Source organism: Odocoileus virginianus, chromosome 24 (assembly GCF_023699985.2).
Source record: "Odocoileus virginianus isolate 20LAN1187 ecotype Illinois chromosome 24, Ovbor_1.2, whole genome shotgun sequence".
Classification (NCBI taxonomy): domain Eukaryota; kingdom Metazoa; phylum Chordata; class Mammalia; order Artiodactyla; family Cervidae; genus Odocoileus; species Odocoileus virginianus.
The window spans coordinates 36,728,450-36,751,101 of NC_069697.1; the positions used below are offsets into that span (position 1 = coordinate 36,728,450).

The 22,652-nt window shown below is 34.2% G+C and overlaps 1 protein-coding gene across 3 annotated transcripts in view; it reads right to left on the reverse strand.

The window, feature by feature from the left end:
• CNTN1 (contactin 1) overlaps positions 1–22,652 on the reverse strand; it is a 389,716-nt gene that overhangs the window by 77,615 nt on the left and 289,449 nt on the right. For 2 of the 3 annotated variants that reach the window (XM_070454566.1, XM_070454567.1), the window contains one exon: positions 7,040–7,198. In XM_070454566.1, coding sequence (XP_070310667.1) covers positions 7,040–7,198 — 159 coding nt within the window. Of the gene's footprint in view, positions 1–7,039; positions 7,199–11,256; positions 14,113–22,652 lie in introns of those variants that run through there. The other variant, XM_070454568.1, reaches the window with a different exon arrangement.

The window sequence follows — 22,652 nt, forward strand, 5'->3', positions numbered from 1 at the left end:
CCATAGTAAGTGCTGCTATTTCCTCAGGATTTAAATACAATCCAAATCCTCAGGATCTTCCATTTCAATCTCAAACACAAGTTTTTGAAAGTACCTGGAAACAATTACCCACTTGGGGATTCTAGCTGAAAAAACCAGTCCATGGTTGGAAAATGAAAATGGGCATTTAAAGGCCTCTCTCTGGCACTGACACAGCTACCCTGTGTGATGTTAGAGGCTCTAGACCCAACACACAGACCATTTGGCAGGACTCAGGGAGGAGCCAGAGGTGTGCCAAAGTTCCTTGAAGAGAAAGAGAAGTAGGCTGTGCTTCAGCGTCCCAGAGTGTGTGATTCGTTGATTCTTCTCTAGGGAGATTTGCATGTAGCCTCATAAAAACCCAGAAATTTTTATTTGAAATGAGAACAACAGAAGTGAAGCTCCAGAAAGGCAAACACGAAAACAGTACATTTTAAAATGCAAATCTCCTACAAGGAGCCTAATTATTTTTTCATTTTTCAATCTATTACCTTGGCAAAGATTAAAAAAAAAATTAATACTAAGTAGAGATATGGTAGAAAAGAAACTCATATACTGGTGGTAGAAGTAAAAACTTATACCTTTCTACAATGTAATTTTGCAGTATAACTCATGAGCTTAAGCATGCTTACAGTCAATAATTTAACTTATAAATGTTTATTCTGAGGAAATAATTTAAAATTCAAAGAAACATTTATGTACCAAGATGATAATTGCAAAGATTTATAACAATTCTAGTCTTCCACATGATAGAACTTTAAACATAAAGACATTTTTCTTCCTTTTCTTTCTTTTTTTTTTTTTGAGAACATATCCGAGGTTCTCTCAATTGTTCCTCATAGCACAGTTTCCAGGCCATTTTATGTTCTGGCCAACATTTCTCTTCCACACAAACATACACACCATCACCAGCAGTATTCTATAATTTTTCCTCTGAAAGCAGTAGCATATAATCCAACATAACATTTTAAATCTGACCTGAGCATCTCAAGGAACTCTAGGAATGGTATCAAATTTATGTTGTTCATCCCCAAAAATGTTCAAGAGAAGTAATACTTACAGTAGCTTGTTTTAAAGATGTGCTTTCCATTATTTCATGTCATTATTCTAAGCTTAATCTTTAGAATGCTGAAAGCTAGTATCTGAAAACTACCTATTGGACAGCTAAAATAACTACCTTTATAAAACTGAATTTAATTTGGCATCTCCTTTCTTCAGTGGACACCACTATAAATAAAAACCATGTGATTTTTATTTTTGCATTGGTTGTAAAAATTATTTTTCACTTTCACTTAGTAAGGGAGGAAGCAGACAGAACAGGCTCCATCTTGAAAGCAGGACTGTATCTTGGGCTGGACTGTGGACTTTGAGCTATACGCCCAGTATCTATGGAAAGAACATACCAACTGGAAAACCAGACCCCCGGATGGGAGAGCCCCCGGGCTCGTACCTAGACTCTCCATTGCCTAAAAGAATACCCTAATTATCTGTGTAACCGAATAGAATCATAAATCCTATTGTGCTTATTGGGGTATGACCACAGGCCTATTGATAATTGTCCACTGTTAACTACCTAGGCTTAAGGCATATGAATCACGGGTTTAAGGCATGCGAATCATGGGTTAACTTTGATTGTATCTTTCTTTTCCTTTGTACAGACTAGTTTCAGAGAATTTGGGAAGGTGGGTTTGAGCATGTACACTTAGGGTATATAAGGTTTTCACAAAAACTGGTCGGGGTCCTTGGCTAAGGGGAGACTCTGCCTTGGGCCCACCGGTGTAATAAACTGCACTCCACTATCTGCATTGTCCTTCCGAGTGAGTTTGTTTCCCGGAATGTGTGGCTACAACATTAGGATACAATCACAAGAGAACAATACTGATACAACTAACAAGAAGAGCATATAAAATAATGTAAATAATAATAGTATTTGCAGAGCCCATTAGAGGTTGAATTTGTTAAGAAATCTAATGAACTAAATCATCATTGGTAGAGTCATGGGGAAGAGGAGGAAGTAGTCACAAATGTTCATAAAAGAAAAACTCAGTTTAACTTTTCAATTTAAAGACAGAGTGCAAGCTGGCATGACTTTTTTGAATCCCTGGAAGATAAAGGAGAGTCTTTTCCTGTTGCCCAGTTCTTTTTTGTAGATGTATTCATTAAAGTTTGGAAGCAGAAGAGTGCTGAGAGATCACCCTTAAAGGCAATGTTTCTATATCTCACTGATATTGTTGGTAAAAATATGAAGATTATTCTGATAAACTCAGGTAAATCAGGTAAGCTCTAGAGTAATCATTAAGTTTTTATATTTAGAGAATTTCATTAAATTAGTTAAGTTTTTATGCTAGAAAATATTCATAATACAAAAGAAAGCAATAAAGAAGGAATAGAAAGACATAAACATGAAATATTTAGAAGGCAAAAATATCAGTCAAATATAAATTCAACTACACCAGTGATAATATCAAATATTAATGGTTTAAATACTCTAATCAAAAAGCAGAGATTGTAGGGCTAGATATAAAATAAGATCCAACGATATGCTGTCAACAGAAAATATACTTTAGATTCAAATATACAAATAGGTTGGCAATTGTGAAAGATATAACACGAAAACAGGAACCATAACAAACAGAAGTGGCCATGCTAATATAAGAAGCACCCTATTCAAATGCAACTTTTGCTTCCCTATATCCCTTCTCTGTAGTTTTTTTTTTAGCACTAAACACCATGTGACTTACTTTACATTTTAGTTAGTTGCTTACTACAGTCTCTCCTAGTAGAATGTAAGCTCTTTAAAGATAGAGCTATGGCATTTGGTTTGGGGTTGTTTTTTTTTTCTCTCTCTTTTACTCACAGCTGGTCAATTATGAATCCAGCATCTAGGACAGGTTCAGACACACAATGGGAGCTCAATATGTATGCATAGCCAGGGATAGAATAGTGAATCAAACAAAAGTCTTCCTTCTCATGAAACATAATTTATAATAGAATAATTTTTTTAGTGAGAAGCATATTTTATTGAGCTATATAGTAAGCATACATGGTTAATGGAGATGATTGCAGTTATTATTCCTTTCTCAAACTCAAACCAAATTTTAAACATATGTGTATTTCATTTGCTCTCCAGTATCTATCAGTTCAGTTCAGTTCAGTCGCTCAGTCGTGTCTGACTCTTTGCAACCCCATGAACCACAGCACGTCAGGCCTCCCTGTCCATCACCAACTCCCAGAGTCCACCCAAACCCATTTCCATTGAGTCGGTGATGCCATCCAACCATCTCATCCTCTGTTGTCCCCTTCTCCTCCCCGCCTCAATCCTTCCCAGCATCAGGGTCTTTTCCAATGAGTCAGCTCTTTGCATCAGGTGGCCAAAGTATTGGAGTTTCAGCTTCAACATCCGTCCTTTCAACGAACACCCAGGACTGATCTCCTTTAGGATAGACTGGTTGGATCTCCTTGCAGTCCAAGGGACTCTCAAGAGCCTTCTCCAATACCACAGTTCAAAAGCATCAATTCTTGGGCACTCAGCTTTCTTTATAGTCCAACTCTCACATCCATACATGACCACTGGAAAAACCATAGCCTTGACCAGATGGACCTTTGTTGGCAAAGTAATGTCTCTGCTTTTTAATATGCTGTCTAGGTTGGTCATAACTTTCCTTCCAAGGAGTAAGCGTCTTTTAATTTCATGGCTGCAATCACCATCTGCAGTGATTTTGGAGCCCAAAAAAATAAAGTTTCTCACTATTTCCATTGTCTCCCCATCTATTTGCCATGAAGTGATGGAACCGGATGCCATGATCTTAGTTTTCTGAATGTTGAGCTTTAAGTCAACTTTTTCACTCTCCTCTTTCACTTTCATCAAGAGGCTCTTTAGTTCTTCTTCACTTTCTGTCATAAGGGTGGTGTCATCTGCATATCTGAGGTTATTGATATGTCTCCTGGCAATCTTGATTCCAGCTTGTGCTTCCTCCAGTCCAGCGTTTCTCATGATTAACATCAATTTGACTGGATATCAAAGATCATCTACTGTTTTATCACTGCCACCCATTTTCATTCTATTTGGAGAAGCAGAAACTGCTTGTAGATTATTTTATCAAATATATAAATGGTTTAAAAATTGTTTTTCAAATGGTTGGATTTTGCCACGTATGTTTATAGATAATTCTTATACTCACAAGTATAATGTAATAAAAATGTTTCACTTGTTTCTAATTCATTTGAACTTCTTAAACTTATATACAGAATCACTCAGTGTGTTCAACTTTTTGCGACCCCATGGACTGCAGCACACCAGGCTTCACTATCATTCACCATCTCCCAGAGTTTGCTCATACTCATTTCCATTGAGTCGGTGGTGCTATCCAACCATCTCGTCCTCTGTTCTCCTCTTCCCTCCTACTTTCAATCTTTTCCAACATCAAGGTATTTTCCAATGAGTCAGCTCTTCTCATCAGGTGGCTAAAGGATTGGAACTTCAGCATCAGTCCTTCCAATGAATATTCAGGCTTGATTTCCTTTAGAATTGACTGGTTTGATCTCTTTGCAGTCCAAGGGATTCTCAGGACTCTTCTCCAACACCACAATTTGAAAGCATCAATTCTTTGGCACTCAGCCTTCTTTATGGTCCAACTCTTACATCCATACATGACTACTGGAAAAACTATAGCTTTGACAAGACGGACTTTTGTCAACAAAATGATGTCTCTGCTTTTTAATCCTCTGTCTAGATTTTTCATAGATTTTCTTTCAAGGAGAAAGAGTCTTTTAATTTCATGGCAACAGTCACCATCCACAGTGATTTGGAGCCCAAGAAAATAAAGTCTGTAACTGTTTCCATTGTTTCTCCATCTATTTGCCATGAAGTGATGGAGCTGGATGCTTTATGAATGCTGAGTTTTAAGCGAGCTTTTTCACTCTTTCCTCTTTCACCTTCATCAAGAGGCTCTTTAGTTCCTCTTTGCTTTCTACGATTAGGGTGATATCATCTAAATATCTGAGGTCACTGATATTTCTCCTGGCAATCTTGATTTCAGCTTATGCTTCATCTAGCCCGGTATTTTGCAGATGTACTCTGAATAGAAGTTAAATAAGCAAGGTGACAATATACAACCTTGATGTACTCCTTTACTAATTTTGAATCAGTCTGTTGTTCCATGTCCAGCTCTAATTGTTGCTTCTTGACCTGCATACAGGTTTCTCAGGAGGCAGTTTACATGGCCTGGTATTCCCATCTCTTGAGGAATTTTCCATAATTTGTTGTGATCCACACAGTAAAATGCTTTAGTATAATCAATGAAGCAGAAGTAGATATTTTTCTCGAATTCTCTTGCTTTTTCTATGATCCAACGGATGTTGACAATTTGACCTCTGGTTCCTCTGCCATTTCTAACACCAGCTTGTACAGCTCTAAATTCTCAGTTCAGGTATTGTTGAAGTCTAGCTTAGAGGATTTTGAGCGTGACCTTGCTAGCATGTGAAATGAGTGCAATTGTGTGATAGTTTTAACATTCTTTAGCATTGCCTTTCTTTGGGATTGGAATGAAAACTGACCTTTTCCAGTCCTGTGGCAACTGCTGAGCTTTCTAAATTTTCTTTCTTCAGACTTAAGTTGAAAAAAGTAGGGAAAACCACTAGGCCATTCAGGTACTGTAGAGAATTGTTTAGTACTAAAATATATCCTGTGCTGTGCTTAGTTGCTCAGTTGTGTCCAACACTTTGCAATCCCACGGATTGTAGTCCACCAGGCTCCACTGTCCATGGGAATTCTCCTGGTAAGAAAACTGGCGTGGGCTGCCATGCCTTCCTCCATAGTATCTTCCCCACCCAGGGATCAAACCCAGGTCTCCCACATTTCAGGCAGACTCTTTACTGTCTGAGCCACAAGCAAAGCCCAAGAATACTGGAGTGGGTAGCCTATCTCTTCTCCAGAGGATCTTCTCAATCCAGAAATTGAACCAGGGTCTCCTGCATTGCAGGTCAATTCTTTACCAACTGAGCTACCTGAGAAGCGCTAAAATGTATCCTAAACCCTTGTTATAGATTTAAAATTTATATTTCATTAATTTCCCATGATAAGAAGACATTATCCTAAAAAGGTGAATTTAAATTAAAACTTCTCAGGGAGCAAACAAATAAATTCCATTATGTAAAGATTAAAATGAGCAGGTTTAAGTTATGCTGGGACTAATTCTTGTTGTTGTTGTTTTTAAAGGAGCATTCTATCTACTTTTGTCTTTTTTTCTCCCCTTTGTGACAACAAAAGCCATATTTTATGCCTCTTCCTTATGCATCTAAAATAAATTCTGATAACTACAAGTTTGGTTAGAAATATTGTCAACAATGACAAGGATAAAACAGCCTTATTTTATCAAAACAATCCTCCATCTTCTTTGATATCTATGAGAAAATAAGCTAGTGTGTGATATTGAAGACTAGCGATAACAAATGACAATGGTAATAACTTCTACATGAGGGAAAGTACCCACTTACTCTTAGAATTTTTTTTTTCTTTTAGAAAATCTGAATAAAATATGAGGGGAAAAACAGTTGAGGTACTAAACTTCTTTTATAAAACCTGTTTTGAGGAAATTCAAGCCAGACAGGAGCATACTGAGTTATGGTAGTAAGATTTAAGTGTTTAATCTTTGTGATCAACTGTCTTTTTTTATGCAGAACTATAGTACCTATGTAATTGTATAAAAAGGTAATAAATAATATTATAGATACCATTTGCCAAAAGCACCTCCTCTATACTTTTTTCCTAATATATCTTAGACTTATACATAGCTTAAATAAGAAACCCAGGAGGCCTCTCTTTGCTCCCCCATTATATTACTAGATTAGACACTCTGCTTCTTCCCTTATAGCTTTAAAACATTTAGTTTGTTGTGATTTTGTTTACTACCAAAGTGTAGGGTTACTAAAAAAATAATTTTTTTAAAGAAAATTACAGGGTAGATAATAAAAAAGAATTCATCTCAAAACATGAACAGATTAATCAAACGAATGAACTCACCTGTCTTTGCATCTTTCCAATCATCCGAAAGAATAGTCTTCGTCTGGATAGTGTACTTAGATATAGGACTATGATTGTCTGAACCACGGCTCCAAGTAAGTGCCACGGAAGTGGCTCTAATGTCTTCTATTCGCAGACCACCTGGAGGGCCTGGAGGGCCTGGAATAAAAATTTGGGTAATGAATCAATGAATCCCAGCCAGTGAATTGAGTGCATATTGGAATACAAAATTGCCTTCCTTGCAATTAATCTAAAGAATATTTACACAATGAAATCAGTGTTGCCACATTCCTTTTAAGCATAAACTATAAGAAACAATACTAATGGTATTTATAGTTTTTACTAAATGATTTCATGATGTCTTTTTTATGAAGAGAGATAAATGCCATCCTTTAAAAATGGCATTATTATTCAGGATATATATGATAATCTTTGACTCATAAAATGCAATTGACATCAAGGAACCTAACAGATTTTAATCATAGTGAGATTTACTGAAATTTTGCTGAATACATGAATCAGAGCAGATGACGGTGTCTAGATATGAGGATAGTTAGTCATAGTTTCATTCTGCCTCCCCAAAATGGAACAAATACTTTTTAATAATTCTAAATGTTATAGTTAATTTATTTTACTTGGAATAAAAATTTCTGAAAATGACTGTATGTATCATTTCGTGTAACACATTCCATGTTAGTTAAAGTAATAGAAATAATGTTAAAAAAATTTTCTATGTATATAAAAGGTAGAAAACAACTATTAATTCAGGCATACCAGGCATGATCTAAAAACATCAAATAATATACTGAAGAAACTTAGGTCAGAAGAATTACTGCATAAGACAATGTTAAAAATAGGATTTCACAGATGCTTAATAACTCAGTATTAATATTATTCATTTATTCTCTAAACAGAGAACACTGTGTTGAATGGTAGAAATGAAAAGATAAATGAGACGTAACTTTCAGGCTTTGAACAGATCTTTGTCATGAAAAGGGTGAAATGGCACAGCAAATAAGTAACTGTAAAAGACAGTAGCGAACACCAGGATTATGGTTTACAACATACTTATACTTTGCATCATGATTTCTTCTTTTTAAAATTGTGAGAAAAAGTTCTTTAGATGGTAATGTAGTGTCTGTCACTTACAATGCTAAACAAGGTTCTGTTGCCAGAGAACTCCTAAAATAGACATTTCAGACAATGACATCACTTGTTTTCTTTGCATCAGAAAGGAGGCCATCCCCGATTGAATTAGGCACAGTGAACAAAATAATCAACAATGTTAGTAAAGTGGCAAACTTTTTAAGTATTAAATAAAACACATGTGTTTATCTTTTAGGTGAAAGCAAATACAAAGGGAAATCTTGAAAGCACCTAGAGAAAATGAGCACATTATTTAAGTGCCTTCCTGTTTAAATGTCAGATCAGCTGCTTTATCTACAGGGCCTTGTTCTCAATGGGCTTTACAGAGGTATAGATAACACTCCAAACTTGCACCAATTTCTTTGCAATTGGTCCCAAAGGGAAAAATGTGTATAGGACAACACAATTGCATTACTACTAACAGTAAAATAACACAAGACACAGCCTATTTATGATAGTCAATTTTATTTGGAAACACAAAACATAAATTAATAAGGGTAAATAGATTCTTATAAATATATACTATGTAATAGTATTTTTATACTTACTGAAGTTAATTAAAAGTAACAATAATATGCCACCCAAAATTAATGAAAATAGCCACATAAATTATATAAAACACATTTGATATTCAGAAAGAACATGTTGCATTTTCCATATGTAAAGACCACACTGAAAAACAGTACACATTCTTGATCAGAACCACAGGGTTCCTTACTTCACATAAAGCCTCAGCCCAAGTCAATTACTGAGTGGAATATTTCAGAGTATTAAAATTAAAAATTAGAAATGAAAACTTAAAAACTGTTTTTTTTCAAAGAAGAGAAAGTCTTATAGTGCAGGCATTCATACACTTTTTCTGAGCATAAGGAAAATGTTAAAGGGAATTTAAGGCAAAATTGCCATAGGTTAGTCTTTTATCATTAAGGTGTAAATCTCTTCCCCTCTGTTACTCTCTGAAATTTTCAGATGGCAAATGAATGACGTTTGGAAAGGTCGGGTTAAAGTTGCATGTTAATAGTGTATTAATCGGGACACTGTATGCAAAATAATTCATCCCATTCACTGAGGGACAATATGGAGCAAAAGGCTGTAATTATATTTATGCATTTTTTTCTCTGATATATGTCTGGTCTATACTGACCCTTCTTAATAAATATTTGGTGAAGACATAAATAAATTTATCACATTGACCTTCAGAGCTCTGTAAACATAACAGTTATACACAGTACAATCTCCATTCTTTCATTTGCTCTGAAATACTGTATCACATTAAGAAGGTGAAATTGAGAAAATAAATGGAAAGGAGTTGGTTGATAACCCCAAAACCATAGTGTGGCAATATAACTTGGTAGTAATTTACAAGTAGATTTTTTCCATGTAGTAATTAAATACATATATCCCCTAGGAAATACCTGAGAGGAAATATACTACTAAAGTACAGAGATTTTAGAGTTAAAAAAGGCTTGACTTTAAGTTCAGTGCCTTGATTTATCTTGGGCAAGTTTACCAAATTGACTAAGCTTTCATTTTCTCACAGGAGAAAATAGGAGTAATAAAAATTGACCAGATTGTTGTTAGGATTACAATAAAAATCTTTAAGGAATGTAGTGCTAGGCCTGGTCTACAGAAAGCCCTTAGTAAATTTTAGCTTTAATACTATCATTGTTACACCTTCAAGAACTTTCTGTACATCTGAGCTGTTGGACAGGATTAATACTTGTATAATAATTAACAAGGATCTGTTTTTCAGATTGTTCTGGTAAACACCAGTTCTTTCCATTCAAAATTAAGGTGTTTCTGGTACATTTTTTGGAGATAAGGAAAACTAGTCATGTGAAGACCCTCTGGTGTGTACAAAGGAACCAGGCTGCAGCAAAACTAGAGCGGTGCTGTGGAGAGAAACCCGGCCAGCCTTGCACTGTCTCCCAGGAGAAAGCTTTTCTAAGCAGTATAGCTCATGTTACTTGCTCCGTTTTTCTGTTCAAACTGGAAAGAAAAGTGCTGTGGCAGAAAATAAAATAATGCAGCCACTAGTTCCTCAGCACAAAGGCAGGCATTTAGAAACTGACCATCCTTCAGGACATAGCCAGAGTGGTTATGAACCACCTTCTGTGATTCAGTGAAATCTCATTGGCCAAATCCATACTCACTTTTCCAAAATTTGTCTAGGTCCTCAATGTATTTACTATTAAATCACTGACTACAGGCAAGCAAAATAATATATTTTAGTAAGTCCTTATTATATCTGAGTCTTTTATAATTCTTACAAATAACCCTAAAATGTAAGCACATTATTTTCGCTCCTTAATAGATGAGGAAATCCAGATATGAACAGATTAAATAAAATAACCACAGTCATCCAGCTAGCAAATGCTAAAGCTAAGATTTGAACACATCTGATTCACCATGAGGCTTTTTGTTGACTATAGTGAAAACAATAATTTAAAAACAATATTACCAGATTCAAATTAAAAAATGGCCTTGACAGCTTTCCTTTAGAGACCTATTCTGTTGTGGAGAATATGAATTACTTGGGTACTAGTGTGTATTTTGGGGAAAATGATAAAAACTGTGATACATTGATTATAGCTTTTTATATCTTTTTTGTTATCTGTTAACTCAGATAAATGAAGATAAATACATCATATAATTCCTACTGTATTACATCCTAAGGTTTTGTTTTTATTATTGTAAAAATATTTGTTACTCTTTCCTTAAATTTACTAATTTTTTAGGAAAAAAAAACCTATGTAAGAACAAAATACAGATGTGATTTCCACTCAGTCTCTTTCATATATAAAATAATTAGAAGTAAAAAATGAACAGAAATACAATTATTTCTCAATTCCATCATTTCTTCTTTTAGACATTTGAGGAAAAACAGGGGAAAAATTTTTTTCAAAATGATTATTCACACAAGTTGACTATATTTTCTCCATCAATATTTTTTTAATTTATATTTTAATTGAAGGATAATTGCTTTACATACTTTTGTTGTTTTCTGTCAAACCTCAACATGAATCAGCCATAGGTATACATATATCCCCTCCCTTTTGAACCTCCCTCCCATCTCCCTCCCCATCCCACCCGTCTTGGTTGATACAGAGCCCATGTTTGAGTTTCCTGAGCCAGACAGCAAATTCCTGTTGGCTATCTATGTTACATACGGTAATGTAAGTTTCCGTGTTCCTCTTTCCATACATCTCACCCTCTCCTCCCCTCTCCCCATGTCCATAAGTCTGTTTTCTATATCTGTTTCTCTATTGCTGCCCTGAAAATAAATTCTTCAGTACCATTTTTCTAGATTCCATATATATGTGTTAGAATACAGTATTTATCTTTCTCTTTCCGACTTATTTCACTCTGTATAATAGGTTCTAGGTTCATTCACCTCATTAGAACTGACTCAAAGGTATTCCTTTTTATGGCTGAGTAATATTCCATTGTGTATGTGTACCACAACTTCTTTATTCATTCATCTGTCAATGGACATCTAGGTTGCTTCCATGTTCTAGCTATTGTAAATTGAAAAAGACACATGGATCCCATTATTCATTCCATCAATAGTTGAGACTCATTTTCCCTTAAGTCAAGTGGTATAGAAGATTTGAAACTGGGATCCTCCAAGATTAAACAGGATGCATAGTAGTCAAGCATCATGAGTCAGTGACAATACTTAGTCAATAACCTTAATGCACTTTCTTATTCTTAAACACTAACTGACTTTCTAAACAACTGTGGTTGGAATTGGATCCAACATACTGTTGGTCCTTTTGGGATTCCACTTCACATAGCACACATTTAATATAAGCCTTGACACTAAACAGGAAACGCATCCCAATGTCATCCTATTTCCATTTGTAATTGCTCAGTAAGCAATTAAGATCAAACCATCACATATGAGTATCTTATCCCATTGTTCACTGTTTATTTTTACTAAAATAGTGAAATTTAATGAACAGTTTGAATGCTAAATGTCAGTGAAAAGCTTAATGAAAAGTTCAGCATAAATTATTGTCCCTTTTAAAATAAAATAATCTGAAAATAACAATTCTGAAAGAACATCAGTTATATTAAGGCAGGTGGCTTCTTCTTTACAAAAATATATCAACTGATGTCCATTTTTTTTTTACCACGAGCCTGTTTTTGCTCTGAAAATTGGTTAAGACAACTGCTTTATCATAAGGTAATATAACACAAATTGATGTGTGGTGTTGTTGAAGCATAAAACTGTATTAAGATGAAGCAGAATATTAAATGGGAATATGGTAGTTTTTAACCTCTAGCAATGGTATTTTAACCTCCTACTTGATAGAAATGAACTTAGATACCCATTAGAAATGAGAATGAGGTTAAAGGGAGGTAAATGAATCTATGTAATTTTAGTTGATATTGATACAGTTTATCTAAAGAAATGCATTCTTTTTTTCCTGGCACTTTTCATACTTATCATGTAGTTTCCTTTCTAATTGTTATTGATTCTTTCCCAAACTGTATTCATATATGATGGTATATATTGCTGGTATATTTTCAATTAGGGATCACTTAAGGAGCCCACAAAAAAACATTTTTAAAAAAAGGTGCCCACAATGCTGATTCATGTACATCTCCCTGGCAATATTTATGGATACATGAAAATCTCACATTATTTTTAAAAATCTTATTAAAATGACAATTGTCCTAGATCCCCAGTCTACATTCTAGGATGCTTCTTTCTGTGACAATAATTGAGACTAGAAAATGAGAAGTAAAAAATGATGGAAATAAGTAACATTTCGAGCCAGAGACATGTATTCCTTTAAGATGACTGATCAATTATTTTTTAATTACATAAATATTTGGGATTCATATATATTTCTCTTAAAACTTCCCAAAGAGTTCTGCCAACAACAGATGGGAATGCTACAGTTACTAAAGGAGATGTTCATATAATATCCCATGCCTAAGAGTAAGCTTGTTTAAGAAGAGCAAAAGTATTTCTTGTGAAGAAATAAGAATTTTAAAAATGTTTGTTTGGCCAAAGAGGGGAAAGGAAAATATTTTCAAATAATGAAATTTAAGCAGTTCCAATATTACTCTCTCATTTCTACCCATGTCCTTCCAAAAAGTCTTGACCTTCCTTTCAAAATAAAGATCCAAAAGGCTGAACTAGGAGTTAACAATTAAATATGTATACATGCTGTTAATCACTTTGTTATTTTCACTTAAATCTAGCTACTGAGATGACAGTTTTCTCCACATGCTGTCCAATTTCACTTCCCAATTCCAGGAATTGTTCCAAAAACCCTACAGGGCCATGAGCAGGCTTCAGTTGTTTCTTGCTGCTTTATGTATTTTCTTGCCAAATTATATATATGGAACCAGGGTACAGAAGGCCACTGGAATAATGCCCCTTAGCTTACATCCTAATTAAGATGACTCATTAGTGAATTTGACAACAGGATTGCTCATTACCTGCTTGGGTAAATCAAACAGTCCATTCAGTGGCAATACTCTTGTATTATAATTCATCAATTCTTCATATTTTTTTCAGATAATGAGCTAATTTCTGAGGTATGCAATTTCAAAGAAAGGACATGAAAACACAAAAATTTTACTTGGCCATCATATGATGTACTGGGTTAGTTCAGCAGACAGTTTTCAGGTATTAGTAGAGCTATATAATTATTTTCAACTATCTTTCTGTTCAAAGTATGTTTAGGTGTTCAAAAGGAAAAAAAAATCCTCTAGGAATTGGATTTTGGCAGGGGGAACTTCAGAAGCTACAATATTGAATTAATTAGTAAAATCTAGTATAATGTGTTAAAAAAAAAAAGTTTTCACACAAATAGTGAGTGTCAGCGATCACCAGGTTGGAGGCAGGCTCGCACAGACGGGGAGAAAAGGATCCACCATGTTTTTCTCTCCATCTTTTCTGTTTTTACCTGCAAGAGGAAAGATCAAGGCTGAAGGGCAAGTGTCGATGCCCATTTAGGAGCAGGAAGCCATGTACTTTGAAAATTTGTCATATATCCTTAATTGGTAAGTTGAAATACGAACAAAGAACAACTTCTAGACACTGTAGATGACAGTCCAAAAAGGAGAAGCCTGAAGAGACAAGCTTTGGCCTGTTCAACCTGTTTCCCTCAGAAATAGTGGCTGACTTTCTAAAGAATAAGAGTTGTAACTGAATCCCCTCTTCCCCTCTGTAAACAAATGAAACAAAACAAAAAACTCCTAAAGCCTTTGTAATTTCCCTCCACATAGAACAATCTACCTACTCAAAATATGTTTATGCCTTCAAGGCTTCTAATTAAGAAAAAAAGCCTGAGGGTTAAGCTGTGACTTAAAAAAATTAATCAGAGATTGGGGCTGGAAGTTGTAGGAACCTGTGTCTTGAGAAATATATTTATTATATATGTCTATATGGACATCATGGCAAAAGGGGAGGGAAGTAAAAGAAAATGTTTATAGAAAGTCATCATGGGCAACACGTGAACTGGAGGTGTTATTATTCTCTTACATAAATATGGACTCTGAGACCTACAAGACCCCAGGTTATTCAGCAGGTGAAGTGCTTTTTTAATCTATGTTCACCTAATACCAAAGCCAGACTATTTTATGCATATACTAGTATAATATACCATTATAGAAAATCATGACATTAACAAGATGGTCATCCTCCTATGTTTCCTTACTATAACTAGGGATAGTATTAGGCTATTTGTAACCACTAGTATCCTCCTAGTTATAGTTATTTAAATAGGAGTAATAGTGTGTAGAAAAACTTGCTAGGAAAATTGCTGACTACTTATTACAAATTTAGTCCTATGATAAATGGCAACAAAGGTTATATAATGCATTTGTCACATCTATGTGTCTTTCAAATGTAAGAGATTCCAAGTCTTTTGATGAGAGCTGAAGTTGATAATTTTTGAGATATTCTTTTTTCTCCCTTTCAAATGAAGTCTTGCTAGTTTTGCAGAGAGAAGGCGTTGTGAACAGTCACACAGGAAGTCTCCCTAAACACTTGCACATTAGACTGCTATTTCTTGAATTAGTAACAGTAGCTTCCAGCCTTTGAAGGAATATATCAAATCGTGGTCCTCCAAGTTGTTTAAACCACAATCAGAAGCACCTCGTGTGTTCTATTCCGGAACAGTCCCTTGCCCCTGAAGAAATTCTCAGAGATGTGCAAGGGGCTCAAACGCTGGCTGTTGAGGTCCTGAAGAATGTAGTGAGCTGATGCTCAGGAGTATATTCCTCAGTGTGAGCAAGTCCAGACTACTCTCTGGCACACCTACATTCTAGTGGGTCACACATTATTTGCTGCTAAGAATATTGAAAATTCATAATTTTGTATATCATTTTTTTAATGAGGCAGATTCAAGTATATCCTTTTAATTTTGCTAGCTCTTGCTTACCTTCATCCCAATTTATTTTCAGATAAAGGGGTTGGTGTCCCAGCAGTGTCCTGGGAAATGCACATGGACCCCAACCAAGTTCCTCACCTCATCCCATGTCCACAGAATGACTATTACTAGCATTGGACAATTAGAAATCAAAATGATGTTTTATTTTTTTGGAAAAAAAAAATCTTCTGGATTTATTCCAGAATCTGCATTCACTCATGAGTGTATCGGTCAGTTAAACGTTATGATGGAAAAGTGTTTGGCAGAGAGAGCTTCCTATTGTACTGATCTAATGAGATATCCTAAGCCAGATTTAAACACGTGTATGGGGATTCTAGCCCACAAGGACGGGATCCTGTAGTCAGCTTTAAGGAGGAAATAGGGAAGGTGTAAACCATGAAATAGCTGGCTTTGGAGAATACCAATGGAGGTTCACAGTCAGTTGGATTACCCTTTCAAAATCTCTGCCCTTCTCTTTAAGTCTATCTCACTTAACCTCAGTCATGATGGTAGTCAGAGGAACTATGTGATAGGAATTCAAAAGGACAAGAATCCCCTCTCTGCAGCTTCTTAAACTGACCACAGGTTTAGAGGGTAAAGGTTTTCTCTGATTTCCTTTATTTTCTTTTGCTTAGGTGTAAAATATTCTGGGACCCAGTCAAATTCCCAGGTTAGTGAGGTTGGCTGGTGGGAAGAAAATGGGGGTAGCAGGAAGCCAGTCTGCAAAAGGTACCATGAGGAACTAATCGCACATTCCTGAGACTCGAAGTGGCAGATTTCACAAAAATCATACCAAAAAAATTGTTTTGCCTAAAAAGAATTATATGCCATTGAGTCTTCTGTTGATTATTTTTTCAATAATGAAGCTCAGGCATTTTCTCTTCTTTTTTAAATAAAATGAAACAAGAAGAGAAGACATTAAGAAATTCTAATTTCAAGTAACTTAAAAGTTTACTCTGTAAATTAACTTCTAATTATCAATGCCTCAGTGTTTTTGGGTGGACAATTTAACTAATTTGAAAAAACAAACCATATATCAACATCAAAAAAGGATGCACAAATTATCTGATCTGATTTTATATCAGGGGAAGTTAAATATTAAAGAGAAGTGAGAAAGTTAAGTCCTTGCACTTCTAACACGCAAAAGTTTTGTTAGGATGACCTGAAAAAAGTTTATACGAAAGTTCTGTAGACACACATTTTAATCTAAAACATTTAAACATTTTGAATGAACTATTTTTAAGGCCAAAAATCACATTGTAAAAATCAAGTTTAAAACTATCTATTATGATTTATTTACTCTTTTTGCTATTGTGATTATAATTTATAATGTTGACTAGAGGAAAAAAAATATTATAGTTTTCTCTTGTCATTAGACCTATCATAAATACATTATGGGCAAAAATAAAATTGCAAAATTTGCATCAGTAACTTTTCTATAAAATGAACATTTCTTATAAAAAAGGCCTACATTTTAACTTTTCATATTGATTACTTTATCTCTGAATATATTTGAATTAGTGATTAATTACATTACTTTGCAGCAATGAACTGGGCACTATATGTGAAGCCGGACTGCCTATATTCAAATCTTATTTTTTGCTTAGTAGCTGAATGACCTTAGGCAAGTAACTTAGCCTCTCTGGGACTCAGTTCCCTCCTGTGTAAAATGGGGATAATAACACTATCCATCTCTTAAAATAGTGCATGGTAAAACTAAACCTTTAGTAAATACTATATATCTTTGCATAAAATAATAAAAGTGTACTTGCAATATGTATTTTATTATTATAGTATATGATTTGTCATATATTATACATTAAATTATGTAATAACAGATATTTTTATTTTATATTTTTATATTTATATGTGTCTTTTCACAGCATAAAGATTGGAGCTATAAACATATATTTTGCCAACATAAATTAAAATTAATTTTTAAAATATGAACCAATTGCCATTTATTCATGCTCATAAAGACCTGTGTATATCACTGATTATCTGCACCCCTCTTGTAATTTGACATAATTGTCAGTTTAATTTGGTTTTACTGTCTGGTTAATAACTAGACATTAATATATTAAGATCATTATGGATCAGTGAAATGAAGTTTTTAACAACATGCCAGGCTATTAAGTTCTGTAAAGCTTTCCTGGAATCAGAGTGAGGAGAAGCAAGTTTGTTGACTGTTTTTTTAAGGGAGCCCTGGATATAAACCCACTATAGCAAAGAATAAATTCCAGTTTGCCAAAACCTGACCAGTTAGCTTATTAGACAAAGAGAGCAATTAATTGAAGAAAAGAAGAAATACTGCAATGAAACTTCTCTCACAGTACTTCAATGAGGAAAAAAAGTAATTAAATTTATATCAGTGCATCCTTCATAGTGTCATTTACCAGTTTATAACCCTCATATTGTTATGTTTTGATTTTTGAATTTGTAAAATGAAGGGTTAAACTAAATCACTTGCAAGATCCATCTTAAAGTTTAAAATATCATAACTCATTCTGAAAGAACTACATATTTTGTTGATATAATTGAACATTTCTTTAAATTTATGTCAATATACATTGAACTGACATTGAAAAATACAGTTTCAAATTATTACTGTACTTTGTAACTTTAGCAGTATTTAGCAAAGCTGCTATTTTTACTAGAGCTTTTATAAATAGAACTGCTAATAAGTTCTAGCTTTGAAACAATCAAGCTACTTCTAAATTCTGCATTTATTATAAACAAATATGTATTTCAGCTTATTATTTCAGCTTTAGTAATTAACAGTTATGGAGAACTGGCGCTTAGTAGCTTGTGAATTAGTTGATTCTCAGTGGAAATGAGAAAGCTTAATTTCTGGGCAGTCTTCACTATTAATAGATGTATTACTGTGGTGTAGAGCCAAGTAGGGTCAGGATGCCTCTGAATGGCGCCTGGTCAGTCGTTGTTCCAGCCATTGTGGGCAGGCGGGCCATTTCCCTGTCTCAGCCTACAAGGACTGATGAGATGGAATCTTTAGTCTGTCTCTGTGGCAAATTTTCTTGGCCAAAGCAAGTGGAAAGCAAAGGCAATTATCCAAGTATCTGAGGTAAATGTGTGTTTTTCTGACCCAAATACTTGAAAAACTACCTCAACTATTCTCCTTGATTTAGCAATGATGATCTGCACACATCTTTCTGCCTATATAAGTGAATCTCTTCTGGATGTCTTCACTAAGAGTGAGTGTGTTAGCGGGTGAAGGGTGGTAAGTGCATGCACAGTTTTATGTCTGTCTAACTTTGGGTGTATACCACATGAAACTTTAATCTGTCCTTCCTAATTTTATAGTTATTAAATTGATTAATGTAAAACTCTTTTTGAATTAATTAAGGCATGCCATGCTTAAATAATAATTTTGAACATAAATCCACATTTGGTTATTTAATAATTTGAATATAGGAATTCTTGAACACAGTGTGAGTATTTATGCCAGATACTGCAGAAGTCTAAATCCTGATTAAACACCAAGAGTTCCACTAACTTTTAACATGACGGCAGTCTCATTGTCCTTCTGCTTTCACAAATAGCCAAGGTCCCTGAGTTAACCATACAAATACAACACTAAATAACCCAAAAGGAGGTAATTCAACCTTTTAAAATAAATGTCTTTGGCTTTACTTTTCCCTTGATGCTTAAAACTGCAACCACTATTTATTAGCATGTGCTGGACAATAATGGGAAAGGGAGCAGAGCACGACTGCAATCAGTAACTTTCATAGCAGCAATTCTACAACAGATTTGGTAGACTTCTGGCTACTATACCAAATTAATTATTGAATGTCTTAGAATATTAAAGTATTAAAATTTTAAAGCCTTAGCTACAAAAGTTTTAGAAATTAACTATAGATTTTATTTATTCCTACTATCTGAAAGACGTCTATTATCAGAAAATTGAATTGAGGTTCCAAGATAATTGTCACAAAATACATGGGTAATTCAAGGCAAGTCTCTCTCGAAATCTAAATTTTGTAGTAAAAATGGATGGGAACTGTCTAGATGACCTCTAGGACTAATTCTAGATTTGAAATTGTATATTCCAGCTTTAAGATAAATGCAGATCTTTCATGTAGCTACTCTGAAGGAGTTAGAAGGAAAAAAAAATGTAATTTTAGTGCATGATTTTCCATTAATAGGGTCATTAGAGCCCTTTTATCTCAGACAAAGGAAATATTTCATATTTTTTTAAGAAAGAGTACTAATGAATCTGGAACAACATCTCCAAGTAAATGGTTCAAAATTAAGTTTGTCTGAATAGCAAAGAGAATATGCTTTGGATATGAACTCTGCTAACAGAACATCTGGAAATAATAAATACCCAAGGGCATTTTCTGTAGAAAAGACTTAGCCAACTATTATGATTGTTTAAAATACAGCAGTATCATTCAGACTAAAAATCATATTGACAGCTTCCAGCAGGTTATTTATCTGACCATATTAGCTTAACTTAACCAACACAGAATTTAAAAGTGAGTTAGTCATCAACCAAAATGACCTCCTTAAGAAAGAATCTGGTAACTGTTGTCATTAGGCCAAGTCATAAAAACTTCAAAGGATTACATCAAATAAAGATGACATCTTACTTACATCCATCTCCATTCTGCAACTGTATTTTGGCATTAGAAATAAAGTAGAAACATGCACACACTTAATATTCTTGTCTAAATAAAAATCTACATAAAACTATGCATGTAAGCTTCTAATATAACAATAGAAACTTGATTTGGGGATGCAACGGTTTGCATAGTTTTGTATTATCCATTTTAACTTCAGTTATTCTTTTTCCAAAACATTTCCAAATTTCACATAGCATAGGTTAGTATTAAGAATCAGACTAAACGTTTCAGAGAATCAAAGTCTTTTTATCTTTTGTTTGTTTTTTAATCTCAGCCTTGTATTAAGAAATGTTGTTTAATATGGTATTTAAGTGGGGCAGGGGCAGATATGAAAAGAATAATCATTGCATTTTCTATTTTTGCAATTTTAGTGACAAACATTATGTTCAGCCAGGTGTTGGGAAGGTGCTAACAGTTGGTAGCACTACCCAAGGATATTTATGATACAGCAGAAATGCCACGGAAAGTAGTAGAACACCGATGTCAAAGCCTAATTTCTTGCTTTTGGGGCCTAATTTTATGGCCCGTTTTTGAATATTGTCCAAAAGTACACTCATAAATGAGAATATAAATTTGGCAAGCACATAAGTGTTCCCCAAAGTGCTGTCAAATGAATCCTGAGAAACCTTTCCTTATAAATGACACTTTTTTTTTTAACTGAAAAGTATTAAGTCCTCTAGAAACATATTTTGCTAAAAATAACAGGGCTGTTGATGTGCACCAAAACTTACTTGATGAAGCAACCTGAACTACACTTTTATGGGACCTACTAAGTACAACCTTTATTACAAAAACAACAACAAAATGGAAATTTGTATCAGTCATCTTAATTTGGTTTCTTACATAAGAAGCCTAAAAATATTTGAAGTCCAATAGCTGGTTCTTTTTTTGTTTAACTAAAAATAATTTTAGACTATAGAGGTCTTTTAGCTATTAAGCAATCTGTAGTTGTTTGAGTTCTAAATCCCCTTGGCTATATCATACATGCCTGTGTTTTAAAGTTTTATTCTGAAATTGCCTATTTCACTAAGACATTATTTTAAATTGATGTCAGTGTGTGCTCTAATAGAAAAAGAATTCACTAAAATTATCTACAAATTACTTTAAATGTCATAATACCAAGAATGGCATTACAATCTCTTATAAAATTATCTTCATTTTTATATTAGTTATATTTTTATCATATCATTTTATATTAGCTCTAGCTGGGGAATATTTCATCTTATTTTGTATCTATTTTTTTACTTACTGCTGATACATAGGTTGAGTGGTTCTTGATTAATTTTAGAGTTTTTGAAGCTGACTATCTTCCTTGGTGTGATTTAGTGCTTAAAGTGCAGTGGTGCTAAAATTATACGAGGGTGAGGGAAAACCACCTAGAATTAACTCTTTTCTCACCACCTGAACTGCCTTTTTCCATTCCCATAACATTCCTGTCCTTACATCAGAGCTCCCTTCCTTGACTTCTAGCCAAATAGTCATAACTGTTTTCTCAATTTTTGATAGACTTCTATTTGGTTTGTCCAGGATAAACTGGAGGAAAAGAGGATCCTATTATCTTTCTTAAACACATTTCTAATGTTCTTTATCCATTCCGTAAACAAAACAATATGACTTTCAAACCATTTTCCATGTATTCTCTAGAACAATAATTTCTGAAAACCATTTAAAGACCACTTCATCACAAGCATCGTGTGGTTTTATTAAGAAAAGAGACTTGCCAGCTCAGGTCAGGTTTAAACATTTGGCTACCCTGGAATGCTATAATTTGATGCCCTCCATAATGACATTCTTTAAAAATATATCCAATACTCACTTGAAGAGAATACAGTAATGCATAGGGGAAAAGAGTGAAGGAGGGTTCTGGGTAAAGAAGCAGGCAACATATCCTCCTCTATGCCTTTGGTAATTCAACCTCGGTCCCAAAGCTGCAGCCCACCTTGTTCCTTCCCAGGCTTGGATCAACTTCCTCAGAAGGCATTTTAGTAGCTGTCACTTGTTTAAACATTACTTCTGGGTATGCCATGATCTACGCTTCCTAGTATTATTATGCTATTTTTGAAAAAAGAGCCAGCATATAGGTATTTTCTTTATATTGTCAGTGTGTTTTATGTTTATTAATTTTTTTTTGTTAAAAATTTTTGGAGATAATTATAGATTCACACGCAATTGTGAATATTAATGAAGGAAAGTCCTGAATATGCTTCATTCATTTACTCACCATAGCAGTTTGCCTAACTAAATATATTAACACAACCAGAAAATTGACATTGATATTATCCATCAACCTTGTAGTACAGATTTCACTAGTTTGTGTGTCTGTGTGCTTGTTTATTTCTAAGAAACTTCTAGTTTTATCACATGTGTAGACTTCAGTAACCATCACCACAGTTAAGATATAGAATAATCTCATTATAAGGATTCCCT